This window comes from Dryas octopetala, chromosome 1 (genome assembly GCF_963921425.1).
Source record: "Dryas octopetala chromosome 1, drDryOcto1.1, whole genome shotgun sequence".
Classification (NCBI taxonomy): Eukaryota; Viridiplantae; Streptophyta; class Magnoliopsida; order Rosales; family Rosaceae; genus Dryas; species Dryas octopetala.
Genome location: NC_141366.1, coordinates 15,680,508 through 15,698,724, shown reverse-complemented (window position 1 = coordinate 15,698,724; position 18,217 = coordinate 15,680,508). Strand labels below are relative to the sequence as shown.

General features: G+C 37.4%; 1 protein-coding gene and 2 pseudogenes across 3 annotated transcripts; all 3 read left to right on the top strand.

Moving 5' to 3' along the window:
* The first annotated feature begins 405 nt into the window (after window positions 1–405).
* LOC147298444 (cytochrome P450 71AU50-like) lies at window positions 406–2,509 on the top strand. The gene is made up of 2 exons (XM_086248148.1): window positions 406–1,393; window positions 1,713–2,509. The coding sequence occupies exons 1-2, from the start codon at window positions 512–514 to the stop codon at window positions 2,325–2,327; spliced, it is 1,497 nt and encodes a 498-aa protein (XP_086104274.1). The 5' UTR covers window positions 406–511; the 3' UTR covers window positions 2,328–2,509.
* Window positions 2,510–4,626: 2,117 nt separating this feature from the next.
* LOC147298443 (F-box/kelch-repeat protein At3g06240-like) lies at window positions 4,627–7,190 on the top strand (annotated as a pseudogene). The gene is made up of 2 exons (XR_015123503.1): window positions 4,627–5,821; window positions 6,952–7,190. The product of XR_015123503.1 is annotated as an F-box/kelch-repeat protein At3g06240-like (transcript).
* Window positions 7,191–8,554: 1,364 nt separating this feature from the next.
* Window positions 8,555–11,893, top strand: LOC147298442 (receptor-like protein 9DC3; annotated as a pseudogene). The gene is made up of 2 exons (XR_015121866.1): window positions 8,555–11,647; window positions 11,755–11,893. The product of XR_015121866.1 is annotated as a receptor-like protein 9DC3 (transcript).
* The last annotated feature ends 6,324 nt before the right edge of the window (window positions 11,894–18,217 follow it).

Below are 18,217 nucleotides of genomic sequence, written 5' to 3'. Positions count from 1 at the left end.
TTAGTGTAAGTTGGTTAGAAGTTTATGAAAAATTCATATTTGAAATTTAAAAATAATAAAAGTCCAAACAATGAATTATGAACATTAAAAGCACCAAAGATTTAGGAAGCAATAATATTAGTTACCAACAATAAATAGTCAAATAAAAAAAAAAAGTTTGACAGAGGGTTGAGGGCATAAAAGAGATTTATAAAATCTGCATTATAAAAAACACTGATTAGGAAATATAAATATGAAAAGTAGGTGTGTTGACAACTAGTCAAAGTTAATGAAAGAGATATAAATTTGACTGGAATTTCCCTAATTCTCTATTTTCTAATGTACACATTTTCTTTACTTTTTTCAAGAAACCATCCTATATAAACAAGCATTCAATCACAAAAGAAACAACAACCTTCTTTGTATTAATAGTGCAATAGAGACCTCCCTTAAACACTTTGCTAGTTCAACGTACCATTTGAGAACACTTATACAGAGCTTAATTAACTTAGCTAGCTGCATATATAGAGTCATGGGTTGGATTTGGGCAATAATTGGACTGCTTGCACTTGTCTATGTCCTGCAAGCATGGAACACCAGGAACAAGAAGAAATTGCCTCCTGGTCCAAGAGGGTTTCCGATTTTCGGAAGCCTCCACTTGCTAGGGAAGTTCCCTAACAAGGATCTCCATCGCCTGGCCCAAAAATATGGCAATATCATACATATGCACTTAGGCCTTACGCGCACCATTGTTATCTCATCCCCTGACGCAGCCGAGAAGTTCCTCAAGACCCACGACCTTGTATTTGCAAGTAGGCCACCTCACGAAGGCGCAAAACATATTGCTTATGGGCAAAGAACCATGAGTTTCTCCAAGTACGGCGCTTATTGGCGTGACATGCGCAAGATGTGCACACTCGAACTACTCAGCAACCAAAAAATCAGCTCATTCAAGTCTATGAGGAGAGAAGAGGTTGCTCTCTTAGTGGACTCTATTCGAGAGCGTGCAAATGAACATGTTCCTGTGGATCTCAGCCACAAGGTCTCGTCTCTGAGTGAGGACATGAGCTGCCGGATGGTGTTTGGGAAGAAGTACAGGGATGAAGAGTTTGATGAGAGGGGTTTCAAGAGTTGGATCCAAGAGGGTATGCAATTGGCATCTGCTCCTAACATGGGTGATTACATTCCTTTTATTGCTCCACTTGATCTTCAAGGGTTCACTAAGCGCATGAAGGCTGTTAACAAGGTGTTTGACGTTTTTTTTGAGAAAATCATCGAAGACCATCTTCAAGCTAGGAATGATATTAAAGGAGAGAAAAGGACCAAGGACTTTGTTGATGTCATGTTGGACATCATGGGATCTGAAGAATCTGAATACAAGATTGAACGCTCCAATATCAAAGCCATAATTTTGGTAATGTCTATACACAGAATTACATTTGTTTTTCACATAAGTAATGCTAGATGTATATGCATTTTTTATACTACATTGTTAATTACTACCTCTAAGCTCACTTACAGGTAGGGTATATGTAGGTCATGTGTCACATGAGTATAGATCACCTATAGTGGTCTATCGCGTACGTACTTTTGCTCTTATTCTAATAAGTCCTAGTTGAAACCTATAATCTTTTATCTCCTATTTATATATCACTTAACATTTTGTCTATAACAATTTAAATTTTTGGTCCACTAACAAGTACTACATTCAAAAATGGTGAATTTGTTTGCAGGACATGCTTTTTGCCTCAATGGACACATCAGCAACAACCATAGAGTGGGCACTCTCCGAGCTCATCAAGAATCCACAGATAATGAAGAAGGTCAAAAAAGAGTTAGAGAACGTAGTGGGCATGGAGAGAATGGTGGAGGAATCAGACCTAGAAAACTTGGACTACTTGTTCATGGTAATCAAGGAAACCTTAAGGCTACACCCAGTGGCCCCACTCTTGGTCCCCCATGCATCCATTGAAGACTGCACTATCAATGGCTTCCACATACCCAAAAACTCACGCGTCATCATAAATGCATGGGCCATTGGGAGAGACCCTCGTGCTTGGACCGATGCGGATAAATTCATACCGGAAAGGTTTGTAGGTAGCAACATAGATCTTCGGGGGAACCACTTTCAGCTTATTCCATTCGGGGCGGGCCGAAGACGGTGCCCCGGAATTCAACTGGGCCTTACTGTGGTCCAGCTAGTTTTGGCCCAACTCGTGCATTGTTTTGATTGGGAGCTTCCCGATAACTTGTTGCCAAGTGAGTTGGACATGTCAGAGGCGTTTGGGTTGACTGTTCCAAGGGCCAAGCATCTAATGGCCATTCCTTCCTATCGCCTTCACAATTGATCATGTAGATGCATGTGTTTGTGAAATGTCTAATCTACGCACGTATGATGTCTTGTGGATTACCTTTCTAGTTTTGAATAATGTTTCGGTGAATTTTTCATCCTTACACGTTAATTTATGTTTTCTAATAATATTATGTATTCATGTTTTTGTAAATCACATGCAATTTCTTACTTGTTATAATTAAATTGGATTAATAATGAATTCAAAGTAAAAGTATTACACTTTTGCTTATCTGTGCTGGGGGATTTGGAATTCAAGGAATGTGGCAAATTTTTGGCTCATGCTCAGCTAAGGCAACTGAGCTACTCGCAGCTGCTATGGGACTTCAATTGGCTAGCGACTTGGGGATGGATAGAGTTATTTTGGAGATGGATGCAAGTGCAGTGCTCTGAAATAATCTACAATTAAGCTCCTCGTCTGCTTTACTTGTGGTAGTAATTAATGCTGCTGCGTAGATGTTAATAAGATTCTGGAAATGTTTGTCCTACAAATAGTCAAATAATTGTGCACCAAATTAAGTTATTAGACATATGTAGATAGATAATAAATGTAAGGCTTTTTAATAATTTAGCTATACCCTATACGAAAACATCTTCGTGCATGAAAAAAAGAATTCCAAAAAGGTGGCGACTATTTCGACCATCCATTGTTGCTGAGTTGACCACCATTTATTTTGAGTTTTCAAAATTTTGCTGAGTTCACCACCCCATAATGATCCAAATACCCTCAATTTCTAACTTTACTTTCTAAACCCATTAAACCACCTATGACTTTCACAGTGTGGTAAATTTTGGTCACTGGTGGTTCTCCCTCATTGTCGCTGTCTCCGTCACTCACCGTCGTCGGCGCCGTCGTCTCTGTCACTCAACGATGTCATCTCCATCTCTCTGTCTCCATCTCTCCCTAAGTTAAATCGAACACGAGCAAATAAATCAAGTGGAAGCCTTCCTTCAGCGCCGTTGTCACCATCATTAGCCACCACCTCCATCACCCACAACAATCTCTATCTTCAACCATACTATATCATGTGGAATCATGTCCCAATTGTTGCTCCTATTCAAAATAGAAAAAAAATTATGCAAGTCCCAGTATTCAATAGAAAACTACCAAAATTGTGAAACATTTTCGGTATAATACTTTTGAATTTATTTAAAATATTCGGCAAGTACACACCGAATGAATAAAAAGAAAAAGTTGACTTCGAATGGTCAACTTTATTCGGTGGGTATTTACCGAAATAGTTTGCATATTTCAGTTCTGGTGTTCCGAATAAAACTGCAAACAGAAGATCTCTTAACACAAAAAATTTCGTAAAAAAACGAAAAAACTGATCAAAATGACCTTATTTGACGACTCCAATTGGTCATTCTGAGTGTCCATTTGTCAAAAATAGTTGATTTTGGTATAATAGGAGTGATGAAATGAATAGTCTATGTCTAGGGTTTTGGTTGAAGAGTGTAGATGTTAAAGATGATGGTTTAGTGGAAGAGAGTGTGAAGATGAAGGTAATGGTGTGGGTGTGGGTGTAGGTGTGGGTGTGGGTGTGGGTGTAGGTGTGGGTGGAGTAACTGGTGGTGGTAAAGATGATATGGGGGTGTAATGAGAAAACATGCTTTAAGAAAAGAAGATATCCTATGTTGTCATTTTACAATGGGATAAAAATGTCTTTTACTAAATTAATATGAGGGTGATCAACTCAACAACAATGGGTGGTCGGAATAGCTGCTGCCTTCCAAAAATTCTTAAACTTAAAGTTCAAACGCTAAAAGCCTAAAACTTGACCGAGTCTCAATTTCTCTATTAAATAAACACGAAAATTGAAATTGAAATTAGTTTTAGAAAACCCTTAAGATAGTCTTCCAGTACGCCGAAAAAAAAAAAATTCTTAAAAACAAGGGTTTTGTCAAAGTAACTGAAGAAATTTTAAAATAGTCCTAAGATTAAGCACAAGGATCCAATTGACAAAATTTAAACCATGAGCACTAAATTTATTTTTAGGTAAAAAATACATGATCAAAATTGTTTTTCTAAAATTATTTGTACCACATTAGACTTTTTTTTTTTAGTTACAAAGGGGCCAAAGCCCAACAACAAAACGAAGCTACCACATGTCTCGGCCTAGCTAGTTCGACCTTTCTTATCTATACAATCTTGAAGCACTAACCAATCTGTGAAAACCCAAGTCAAATGAATGGCCCATATGGCCCAAAGAAAAGGGATCAAAGCTCAGCACTAAATGAATGGCCCATATGGCCACCAACTGATGGGAAACCCCAGCTGCGAACGGCGGAAGAGAATGGCGGACCAACCGAAGAAATACCCACACCTTCCGTTGGAGACCATACGTGAGATTCTTTTGTGGCTACTAGTGAAGTCCCTATGCCGCTTCAGGTGTGTATCAAAGCCATGGCGTTCTCTAATCTCCGACCCTGCTTTTGTTAAAATGCACTTTAATAAAACCAATGAGAATGACGATGTTTTGTATCAAAGCGAAGTGTCCTGTTTACTAATTCGGAACATAAGTCCCTTTACTCTTTGGACCTCGATGAGTTTCTCCATGGTAATGATGCATTTCTTGATTATGATGATATTGATAAGGTTGATTATGATGATGATGGTGTAGTAGCTGTAGCCACTGAGGTCGACTATGTTTATAATGAACTGGAAAGTAATCGGGTTCACTTTATGTTATACTGCAATGGCTTATTGCTGTGCCAGTTACATTACTGGAAGTTGTATTTGGTCAATCCGGCAACCAGGGAATCCAAGAAACTACCAGAGCCGCCAAACCCATATGTTCATGAGGCATATTACTTTGACCTACGTGGGTTTGGATTTGATCACTCTACTGATGATTACAAGGTGGTTAGTGGGAGGTGCTTTGAAGATGGAATTCTGTTTAGTGTCTACTCTTTGAAAACTGGTTCTTGGCGAGTGACTGAGAGGCGATTCCCCTACAAATGTGAATATCTTATACATTGGGATGGGATCCTGCTGAATAGAGGTCTTCATTGGTTGGTTCGAAGAGCCGGTAGGAAAAAATCAGTGGTTATCATGTCTTTCCTTTTAGCAGAGGAGGAGGTTCGACAGATCCCAGTGCCGCCTGATCCCAATATTAAAGTAAAACAGCATCTTCTGGGGGTGTTCAGGGAATGCCTATGTATAACACATTGTGCTGATGGTAGAACACATAATGAGTTTTGGGTCATGAAACAATATGGAGTGAGGGAGACTTGGACTAAAATAAGGATCTCAATCCCATATTCCGTATTACTGCATTCAGGTTTCTGGAAGAAAAACCATGACCTGTTGGTGTTCAAAGACCGGTTGGTTATGTACAATTTTGATGAAGAAAGCTTTCAGAATTTACCAATTCGTGGATTTCCCAAAGTTGGTACTGTTAAGATGTACCTGGAGAGCCTTGTTTCGCCCAACTACTATCCAAATATTGATCAGGAATATGAAGCATGAGACAAAGGTAGATAGGAGAGGTGAAGAAGATGAATCCACTCAATCTCTTTTTTGTTTCTTTTGCATTTGTTTCGGTATATAGTGTTTTTATGCACTACTGAACAAGGTTTGTATAGTTGTATTCTTATTTGTCGGTGTTTGTTTTTAAATTGCTGGGCTTAGATAACAACTAAATGGAGTTGGAAGAAGTGGCTACTGTTTCTTTTTCCATAAACAAAAAGGCAATATATCATTCCAGGGAAACAAACTCATATTATGGAAAAAAAGGAAAATGTTTTTTGTTGTACTTTTTTATTTTTTATGAACATGAATTCTTGTGCTGCATTTGGTTCTTGTAGTTTTATCCAATCAGTATTTTTCACCCATGGATTACTCAAAGTAGTATACCTGTTCATTATGCTTGGTACTGGTAGTTAACAAATCCATGCCCTAGTCAGGTTTTCATATGAATTACACATCAGCATTCCTACTGTTGTATGCATGTCATGGATGTTTTGAGGTGTCGTATATTTCTCTTGCCAAGTATTTTCATAATTTTATTTCCTTTTGCCTTTACTATTGTTTCTTGCTAGATACTCAATAGAGACAGCAAACCTTCTTGTTGGACAGAGCTCTTTGGTTCATAGATATAAGTCATGATGTTATTGTTTAGCCTCATACTACTCATATCTTATTGATTTTGGGTCCTTCTGTTTGTCATTGGCTTTGTAAGGAAATGAAGGAGACATGATAATCTAATTGTGAGTTCTTTTTACTTTTTCTTTTCTTTTTTATGTTGGCATATAATAATTACCTAATGTGATAATGCGTAACCTTGCTGATTGATTATGGCTAGCTCTTGTGCGAGTCTTTATGTTCAATTCTTCTGGGGAATGAATTTTCACTGTTGTTAGTTAATTATCTTTATGCTTGGCTTTCACTAATGATTCTTATAACTGAGCCATTCCTTCCTGTAATTCGTCGAAGAAGTGGTGGGTTTCTTTTCACTTTTTTCATCGTGTGTGGTCTTATCGCGTAAGGTTTCCAATGAATTCACTGCTTGTGTTTGGTTTACAACTTGAATGCTTAATTGCATATACGACAAAGTTGAAAATTTTCAATAGAAATTATCGCTGAAAATCTTTAATTAATTATATTACTTGTGTTGCAGGGGCAGATCTTTTTCACCTGAAGAAATGTGCTTCAAGACTCAAGAATTGGCTGCTTTAGCTGTAGGACAAAGCTTTTCTCACGTTTTTGTTCATTTTAACCCATCACACTTTAATGTTTGGGACAGCCTGCTTGTCATCTTTGTGACATCTTAGTTGATGCCAGCTAGTTTTCATTTTGTGAACAATGTCATGTAAATTGATTCGAAAGTGCTCCTAAATTTCTGTTGATCGTTTATTAATCTACTCCAGGCTCCTTTAAAAGAGAATTATGAGACAGTTCAAATGAATAATTGTAGGTTCTAAATTGATGCCAATTCAAGTACTAGTTCAGGTGTAATATTGAATCATCATTTTTAGAATTGAAAAATGCTTCTTGCGTGAGAGTGTATTTCTATGAAGTGTTTAGAGTTGTGGTTCAGCCGAACTCAATGCCTTTTTAAAGCCGCGGGCTGCCCTTTTTATAGAACGGGTAGGGCCTGAATTGAGTTGTTTTAGCACACATCCAGATATAAGTGGTCTGAGTTTCTTATTGGTGCCTTTTGAGATTTAATGAATATCTTTGACAACAACCGAAAAAAAAAAAAAAAGCTTCAAATGCATGTTGTTTGATATTTGTTTGAGTATAAACTAAAACAGTAACCGGACAAAGGCAATATGAGAGAGTTGTCTCTTGACTTTTATTACTATACAAGTTGTCTATTTATAGGCAAGTGAATCAAGTGGTGGAACACTCCAAATTCATTAACTTAAATGAGTAAGTAATACCAGGTGATAACAACTGTACATTACAAATGACTAAATAAACCACAGGAGCTGAATCTGACTGAACAAGAATGTGGATGATATTGCTCATCCAAGCAAAGCTTGAGACCAAAGAAAAGGGCCCAAAGCTCAGCACTCAAGATTTCACCAACACCTAAACAAACATAAGATTCGCTTGTATAATTCTACGTGTGGAAATTCTGCACAGAATCCGACAACCCCTACTAGACCAAGACTCTAGTGATGAATGTTAGGTCCATGAAAATTCCGAACAGGAATTTCTAAAATCAAACATTCCTAACCACGAGCTCCTGACTTGAATTAATTAGTAACTGATAATTAATATGCATTGTGATAGGATTGGGCAGCGGAAATTGTTCAAGGCGGCCTCCAACTGTATTCATCAGGTTGCTATCGACCAAGTCTTCCTTGAGGTTGGTTGCTATTGAAGTTTGAATTAGTCAGAATTGGTTGCTAGCAATGAAGGTAAAGCCTGACTCCCAACGCAACGTTAACAGATATATATGGACAGGTCTTCCACTCTTCCTAGTCAGAATGGTAGAAGCAGAGATTACCATGTTTTCCAATTGATGGGTCCCATCTTTCATTGTCTTGGTACCACTGCATTAAAGATGAATGTAATTCCGCACAGGACAACTGAACATATATAGTCATGCCGAGAGGGACATTGATATTTTGTAACAATTGATTTTTCATACCAATTGACAAAGACTGACAAGTTGGATTAGAGCTTTTCATACTGGACCATATATATCTGACAAGTTGGTGACATGTATATATATATGCATTAAGAGCATCCAACTACACTCAACATTTTCAGAGTAGTAGAAATTAAGATGGGGTGGTTGTCATGGCTGCATCTCCTCTTCTTGGTCTATACTTCTCAATTCAGCTGCTCAGCATCATTTAACTCTTCTTCTTCTCCTTCTTCAGGTCATCTCTGTCATCCTGACGAGAGCTCTGCTTTGCTTCAATTCAAAAACTCCTTCTCTATTGATAAATCTGTGTATCGTTTTTTTTTTTTTTTTATGGAATAACTTTTCCTCCTCCTTATCCTAGAACAGTCTTTTGGGATAAGAGTAAGGATTGCTGCGCATGGAGTGGAATCACTTGTGAAAGAGTGACGGGTCACGTGATTGGCCTCAACCTTGGCAATAGTGGGCTTCAAGGCAATATTCATGACAACAGTAGTCTTTTCTCCCTTGCTCATCTCCAGAAGCTAAACCTCTCTTACAACGATTTCAGAGGTTCCCCAGTTTCTTCCAACTTTGGTGGCTTTGTAAGTATGACTCACCTTGACCTTTGCTTCTCCAACTTCAGTGGTCGTATCCCTTTAGAAATCTCATACCTTTCCAAATTGGTTTCACTTAATATCTCTTTTAATTATGGAGCCAGGATGAGCCTAGAAACACTTGGTTTCAAAAGACTTGTTCAAAACCTAACAAACCTTAGAGAGCTTCGTCTGGACGAAGTTAACATGTCCTCAGTTGGACTTGATTCATTTATGAATTTGTCTTCTTCCTTGATGTCTCTTAGCCTCTGGGGTTGTAATTTGCAAGGGAAATTCCCAGAGAAAACATTCTGCCTACCAAACCTTGAGGAACTTGATTTAGGTTACAACTATGAACTCACTGGTTCTTTCCCAAAATCTAATTGGAGCAGTCCACTCGCATACCTGGACCTCTCTGAGACTAGAATCTCAATAGATTTACCTTATCTGACCAGAATTTTGAAATCTTTGAGTGACTTGTACCTCAACCATTGCAATTTTGTTGGATCATCATATCCTGCATTGCTTGGAAACTTCACACAAATCAAGAGGTTGAACCTCAGAGATAACGGTTTTAGTGGCCAGATCCCATGGTCGCTTTTAAACCTTGAGGGACTCATTAAATTGGATCTTTCAAGTAACAAGTTTGTGGGTCAACTTCCTGAAGTTCATAGTAACTCCACAAAAATATCTTCATCTATATATGATTCTTCAACGAAACAACTTGTTGGTCCTATTCCTTTACATTTAACCGCACTCAGATTATCTAATAACTCACTTAACGGAACCATACCATCTTGGTTATATATCTTGCCATCTTTGAAATATTTAAGCCTATCCAAGAACCAACTCACTGGTAATATCAACGAATTCCAATCTACTTCGTTATTGCATCTTTATTTAGATTCTAACAAGCTACAAGGCGCGATTCCAAGTTCAATCTTTGTACTTTTAGACCTTGAAATCCTTTATCTATCTTCAAATAACTTGAGTGGCATTTTGGAGTTTCAAAAGTTTGGAGGAAAACTCCAAAGTCTCACTTATCTTGATCTTTCCTATAATCATCTGTCGGTGAGTTTTAACAACTTCAGCAACTTCTCCTGGCCTCAACTTCTGTCACTGGGTTTGTCTTCTTGCAACATAACTGAGTTCCCATACTTTCTAAGAGGCTCACCACAATTGGAATGGATAGACCTTTCCCAGAACCAAATTCAAGGCAACGTTCCCACATGGCTGTTGGATGTGGGGAAAGATTCATTGAATTATTTGAATCTTTCTCACAATTTCTTGACAGGTATAGAACAACTTCTTCCATGGGTAAACTTAGAGATTCTTGACCTTAGCTCCAACTTGCTCCAAGGACAGCTTCTGATTCCACCACCTTCCACTTGGTTCTTTTCTGCATCAAACAATCAATTGACTGGAGGGCTGCCTTCAACGATTTGCAACCTGAGTTCCCTAAGAGTCCTTGATTTGTCTAATAATAGCTTGAGTGGTGAAATTCCTCCATGCATAGGGAATTTTTCTGAGTCTCTCTCAGTTTTGGATCTGCGGAAGAATAAATTTGTTGGCTTGATCCCTGCAACATTCGCAAAGGGTAACGTGTTGAGGAATCTCGACCTGAATGGAAATCAATTTGAGGGACCAGTGCCGCGGTCTTTGCTCAATTGTAAATGGATGGAAGTTGTAGACCTCGGCAACAACAACATCAATGACACCTTCCCCCATTGGTTGGAATCTCTTCCAGAGTTGCAGGTTCTCATCTTGAGGTCTAACCAATTCCATGGTGCCATAAGCAATCCCAAAACTAGATTTCCCTTCCGAAGACTGCGAATCATGGACCTCTCCCAGAATCAATTTAGTGGTCTTTTGCCGACAAAATATTTAGAGAACCTGATGGCTATGGTGAACGTACGACGAGATGAACTGGAATATATGGGAGACCCTTCGGGCTATTACAAAGACAGTGTGATAGTAGCAATGAAAGGTTTGTACGTTGAGTTGGTGAAAATACAAACCATGTTCACAACCATTGATTTCTCAAGCAATGGTTTCAAAGGAGAGATTCCAAAGGTGATCGGCAAGCTGAAATCATTGAAGGGGCTTAACTTGTCTCATAACAAGCTCACAGGTCCCATTCCACCGTCCTTTAGTAATTTGACTGAACTTGAATGGTTGGATATCTCCTCAAACAGGCTTGTTGGTAAGATTCCATGGCAATTAGCAAACTTGACATCCCTTTCAAAATTGAACCTTTCAGAAAACCAACTTGTTGGGTCCATACCACGTGGCACACAATTTGATACATTTTTAAATGATTCATATAGTGGGAATTTGGGATTGTGTGGATTTCCACTTTCGAAAACATGCACCAATGAGGTGGCTCATCAACCTCCACCATCAATATCATTTGAGGGAGAAGATGGAATTGATTGGAAAACAGTATGGATGGGGTATGGATGTGGAATTGTGGTTGGAATTTCTACAGGATATTTCGTATTGTCAAATAGAAAAGTTGATTGGTTTATGAAAGAGTTTGGAAAAGAAGTACGAAGTAAAATGTTGAAAAGGCCGAAGCAGAGTGGTCGCATGCGTGTTAGAAGGAGAAATTAATTGGTAATAGTGTTTTGCTTAAATGAATGGTACGTTTTTCTAATGCTTAAAGTTTCAAAGGCATCTTGTTTCATATTACATTTGTGTTTCTAATTTTTATGAATAATAATGTTTGTTGTGTATCTTCATTCTTCAGTGTGGAGTTGATGGCTTTAAGGCTGGATTGCAGTTTGTGATGGATGCTGGGCTATTGAACGCTGATGGGGGAGTGCTGGGTAATTTAGTGTGTGTGCAAAGGTCTTTTTAAGTCTTTTTTTTTTGGTAATGGGGGCTCCTTTGTTGTCTTTAATTGTCTTTTTGCTGTATTTTGTTTGATGCTTTGATCTTTCTTGCCTTCTTGGGCGCGCCTAAGTGGTCTGAGTTTCTTCTTGGTGCCTTTTGGGATTTAATGAATATCTTTGACAACAACAAAAAAAGTTTCAAATGCATGTTGTTTCATATTGTATTTATATTTGTTTTTTAGTTTTGTTTAATGAATATCCTGTGAAAACCCAAGTCAAATGAATGGCGCGCCCATATGGGCAAAGCCTATCTGCTGCAAACTTGGATTCCCCTGTAGATGTGAGTTACATTGAATTGGTTGGACAATTCATACAAGTAAAAGACTGAGAAGTTGGATCAGAGCTTATTTGCATTTTCTATTGTATATTACTGGACGTGTAAGATTAAGTTGGACATTCCTTGTTCTTTTAGGAATCAGCAAGTCACCAACACTTCTTAATGTATAAGCAATTGGACTGTTATCAAAAAACCTTATCAGTATAGGACTAGGACACTTATACACTTGAAGGACTTATACAATTATACAAGACAAAAGAATTAAGTAATTAATACATATAGAGTTCCATGAGGATTGTAAATCGGAGAATCCCTTCATGGGAGGGACTTGGATTTCAGGGGACACTATATAAGCATGGTCCTTGGTCACACAGCAAGTAAGAAGTCTATTCATTCTGCCCCATTGCATGAGAGACTCTAGCTGTGCTGATTGGAAGGCTGCTGCTGCTCACTTGTGTGCTTTAATCCACCTGCATAATGGCTTCACCAGGTCAGTAGAGATTTCTGGTATTGGTACTGCAATGACAATTGGATAATATGATAAGTCTTGTGTTTTGTGTATTATGTGGATGTAATTATACTTACATGTGGTATCAGAGCCACCATACACAATTTAAAGACCAAGATTCAGCATATATCGTTGTTCTCTGCTTTAATACCATATTACATAAATTTAGTTTTCTTCACTAGAATTTTGGTTTTCTGGTTTATAGTTATTGTGATTTTTATATCGTGCTTACAGAGGTATTTTAATTGCATGATGCTTTAATTGTATCTTAAGTTTTCATATCAATTTTTACATGTATTGAATTTATCTCTCAGTAATACGCATGTTTTTTATTTGAATCATGTATATGTTTTTTCTTTTATTCCGCTGTGCAATAATTCTATTTTGCATAACTCATCATAAGAATTTTGATCTGACTCTTGATCATAGTTCTCATGTTGTTAGAAATCAAAAATACTTCTGCAACATGAAAACTATACTCAAGATAACAGTTTTTAGCACAGATCAAATAATGATAATTCTGCATTTTTAGACATCAGTTGGCATCATCTAAATTGGTATGCCATCTGATCACTGAAGTCCAGAATCGATTATGCCATGAGCTACTTATAAGATCAAGTTATTCTTTTGACTGTTCTTACTGCTAACAAATTGTAGCAATGAATACTCGAAACAAGTGATCTTATAACAAACTCATGACATAATAAAGACTATAAAAGATCCTTACTGCATGAACAACAAATTTGAGTCATACATCAAGGATCTTATGCAGTATGGGGCATTTACTATACAGTTTTGTGATCAAATTTTAGTATGTTTTTTGATTGATTCAGTTTAAAATGCAGCATCTATGAGTTTTACTAGCATTGAACCCCTCAATGGTCACAATTTCAAGAAGTGGAGGCAGGACATCGAAATTGTACTGGGACTCAATGATTTGGATTTAGCACTTAGGGAAGACAAACCAGCTGCACTAACTGCAACCAGTACTCAAGAAGAAAAAGTCAAGTTTGAAAAATGGGAAAAGGCAAATAGAATGTCACTTTTGATCATGAAGAGGGCTATGGCTGACATAGTCAAGGGAGGGATTAAGGACAATGTGAGTGCAAAAGCTTATCTTGAGGCTATCACTGATAAGTACAAGGAATCCGAAAAGGCAGAGACAAGCAACTTGATGGCTGCACTGACCACTAAGAAATTCGATGGGAAAGGCAATGTAAGGGAATTTATTATGTCCTTAATTGATATTGCAGCAAAACTAAAGGCTCTGAAGATACCTATAGTTGATGAATTTGTTGTTCATCAAGTACTGTGTTCACTGCCAGATCAATATGAACATCTCATCACTATCTACAGTGCTCAAAAGGAGAAATGGACTCTTAATGAGCTGATAGGGATGTGTGTTCAGGAGGAAGAGAGATTTAAAAAGGGCAAGGCTGTAGCAGAAGTTAATTTCGTCCAACAAGGAACCAACAACTCTGGTAAGAAGGTTTACAAAAACAATAAGAAAATTTTTTCTAAATCAAAAGGAACACCAGACCAAGGCAGCAGCTCCAAACCCACTCCAGATGGCCTCAAGGCAGTGAAAACAAATAAGTTTAAGTGTTTTCACTGCCATAAGGCTGGCCACTTTAAGAAAGAATGTGATAAGTGGAAGGCATGGATGATTAAGAAAGGTAATCCTTACTGTTTTTACTTGGAAGTTAATCTTGTTGATTCTCCTATAAATTCTTGGTGGATTGATACAGGCTCACCCATACATATTGCAAATTCCTTGCTAGGTATCACAAGAAGGAGGACACCAAGGAAGGATGAAATCAACATCCGAGTAGGAAATGGGATGCCAGTAGCAGTCAAATCCATTGGAGCTGTTAGCATTAGATTAGCAACTGGTTTTCTTTTAGAATTAGAGGAAGTTTTTTTTATACCTTCATTAAGAAGGAACTTAGTTTCGGTTGTTCAGTTGGTTAGGAAAGATATTGATTTTGCTATTAATAAGAATGGTTTGCAATTATCTCAATTTTCATCTGTGATTGGTAATGCTACACTGATAAATGATCATTAGAAACTTGTTTGTTCAGAAAATAATGACATAACAGAGATTAACATGTTATCTGCAAACAAGAGATCTAGAACAAATGAATTTTCTTCTATGTTGTGGCATAAAAGACTTGCACATATATCCAAAGTAAGGATGCAAGTTTTAATAAAGGAAAATATCATTCCCAAACTTGATTTTTCGGATTTTGGTGACTGCATTGAATGCATAAAGGGAAAGACCACTAGTACTAGAAAAGTGGGAGCAAACAAAAGCACAAATTTACTCGAAATCAACCACACTGACATATGTGGTCCTTTTTCGTGTAGAACCATCTGCAAGAATGCTTATTTCATTCTTTTCATAGATGATTTCTCTCGATTTTGCACCATGTACCATATTTCAGAAAAGTCCCAATCTCTTGAAGTTTTTAAAATTTTTAAGACTGAAGTTGAGAAGCAATTGGGAACACAAATTAAGATTGTCAGGTCTGATAGGGGAGGAGAATTTTATGGCAAATATAGTGAAGCTGGACAACACTTGGGCCCTTTTGCACAATACTTGCAGCAACATGGAATACAGGCGCAATACACTACTTTTGGCACATCTCAACAAAATGGTGTTGCTGAAAGGAGGAATAGAACACTTATGGAGATGGTGAGGAGTATGATGTGTACAGCTGGACTACCTAAATTCCTATAGGGAGAGGCTTTAAAGACAGCCAATTATGTCACAAACAGAGCTCCAAGCAAGGTTTTAAACAAGACCCCATTCGAATTGTGGACAGGAAGAAAACCAGGCTTAATGCATCTTCATGTATGGGGCTGCAAGGCAGAGGCCAAATTTTACAATCCAGACCATATGAAACTTGACTCTAGAACTACAAGTGCATTTTTCATAGGCTATCCTGAAAAATCAAAAGGTTTTCGGTTCTATTGTCCTTCTCACACCAACAGAATAATGGAGACCAATATAGCTAAATTTATTGATGAAGCAGTCTCATCAAATGAAGTGGCATTAAGTGACTTAGAGCTTTTGGAACTATCTGATAGAAAACAAATGCAAAATGAATATGTCGATTTGGCTTATTCCATACCAGACCAAATTGTTTCTATGCCAGAGAATCCAGTCATTCAGCAGCCACAAGATGCAGCTCAGACTGACAATCCACAACCAGACATCAATCAGTTTGAACAGCAAGTTGAAGATGCACCGAGAAGATTTTCTACAAGACAAAGAAAGTCAGCCTTGTCAGATGATTATGTGTTGTATTTGCAGGAAGTGGATTTCGACATTGGAGAAGAAAGTGACCCAAGGAACTTCACACAAGCAATTAATAATGCAAACTCTCAAAACTGGAAGGAAGCAATGGAAGCAGAAATTGATTCAATGTATGAAAATGAGGTATGGGAATTGACTGAAGTCCCACAAGGTTTCAAACCAATAGGCAGCAAATGGATTTTCAAAACTAAAAAGAACCCTGATGGCAGCATAGAAAGATTTAAGGCAAGGTTGGTTGCAAAAGGTTTCACTCAAAAGGAAGGGATTGATTTCAATGAGACGTTTTCACCAGTTTCAAGCAAGGATGCTTTTCGGATTATTATGGCTTTGGTGGCACATTTTGATCTAGAGCTACACCAAATGGATGTCAAGACAGCTTTTCTTAATGGAGAGTTAGAGGAAGAAATTTACATGTTACAACCTGAAGGATTCATAAAGAATGGACAGGAACATTTAGCTTGCAGATTAAAGAAATCCATTTATGGATTAAAACAAGCATCTAGGCAATGGTACGTAAAATTTGATTCAGTGATCTCTTCTTATGGCTTTCTAGAAAACTCATCTGATGAGTGCATATACCTTAAAGTGTGTGGGAGTGATTTTATTTTCCTAGTGCTTTATGTGGATGACATTCTGCTAGCAAGTAGCAATAAGGTCTTGTTACATGAAACTAAAGCTTTTCTGTCCAATAAATTCGAAATGAAGGACCTTGGAGAAGCCTCATATGTTTTAGGAATTGAAATTAAGAGAGATAGAAAGAATTTTCTATTGGGACTCTCGCAACAAGCATACATTATGAGGGTTCTAAAATGTTTTGACATGCTGAATTGCAAGCCAGGTGATTCACCAATGTCAAAGGGAGACAAGTTCAGCAAGAAACAATGTCCTACAAATGACCAAGAAAGATTGTTCATGAAAGACAAGCCATACGCTTCACTGGTTGGGTCTCTGATGTACGCTCAAACATGCACAAGACCTGATTTAGCTTTTGCAGTAGGAATGTTGGGAAGATATCAGGTAAATCCAGGCCAAGCTCATTGGATTGCAGGCAAGAAAGTGCTCAAGTATTTACATAAAACAAAGGACTACATGTTGGTTTTCAGGAGAGTGAAAGAATTGGATTTAATAGGCTTTTCGGATTCAGACTTTGCAGGGTGTGTGGATAGTTTGAAATCAACTACATGGTACATTTTCATGTTTGGAGGAGCAGCTATTTCATGGAAAAGTGTAAAGCAGACTTTGACAACTACTTCAACCATGCAGGCTGAATATGTTGCAGTTTATGAGACAGCTGTACATGCTATTTGGTTAAAGAGTTTTATGTTAGAGGCGAAAATGGTTAAGTCAGTATCAAATCCCATCAGAATATATTGTGATAATAGTGGGGCTGTTAGTTTCTCGAAGAATAGCAAGAGGACCTCGAAATCTAAACACATTGGCACAAAATTTTTAATGGTAAGAGAGAATTTCAAAGCTGGAGAATTGCAAATAGAGCATGTCAATACTCAAGATCAGCTGGCTGATCCTTTTACTAAAGCATTGGCAGTAAATGTTTTCAAACAACATGTTGCAAGCATGGGAGTTCTTGAGAGCTTAGATGCTGCACTTCAGTGGGAATTTTAGGAATAGTAGGAGACATTCATAAACCCATTTAATCATTTTATTTTGTTCCTATATATATATATAATTTGGTTTACTGCAATTTTAGTTGAGATTGCAGAAACTAAGTGCTTGAAGTTTTCAATTTTAGCATTTTGAATTTAAGAATTTCTTTTGGATATGTTGAATTGAAATAGACCTATCATGATTTTAGTTTTGTCTATTCAATTTTTAACAAATTTATATTTTATGTTCAGTTTTATGTGTATACATACATCAATGATATCAGCATGTATATCTATTTGTTTTTTTGACTAAGTCTTACAGTAAATGCAGTCAGTGATATAAGTCCACTGACTGATCATGCATACATGAATCTTGCCATTGAGTTTAGTGATTTTACATACAGGAAGGTAGAATTTACAGAAAGGACCAAGTTTACAACATTCTTGTAAACTAAATTTTTTCTTTTTCATATCTTGTGAAAGATTTTCGAGAGATGCATTGTAGATATCAATGATTATGAATGGTTTGAGCATATTTTATAGCTCTGTTACTGCTCATAGTCTGATATCCAATATTGCATCTCATGAGAATTGATCTAAATTTGGTTCT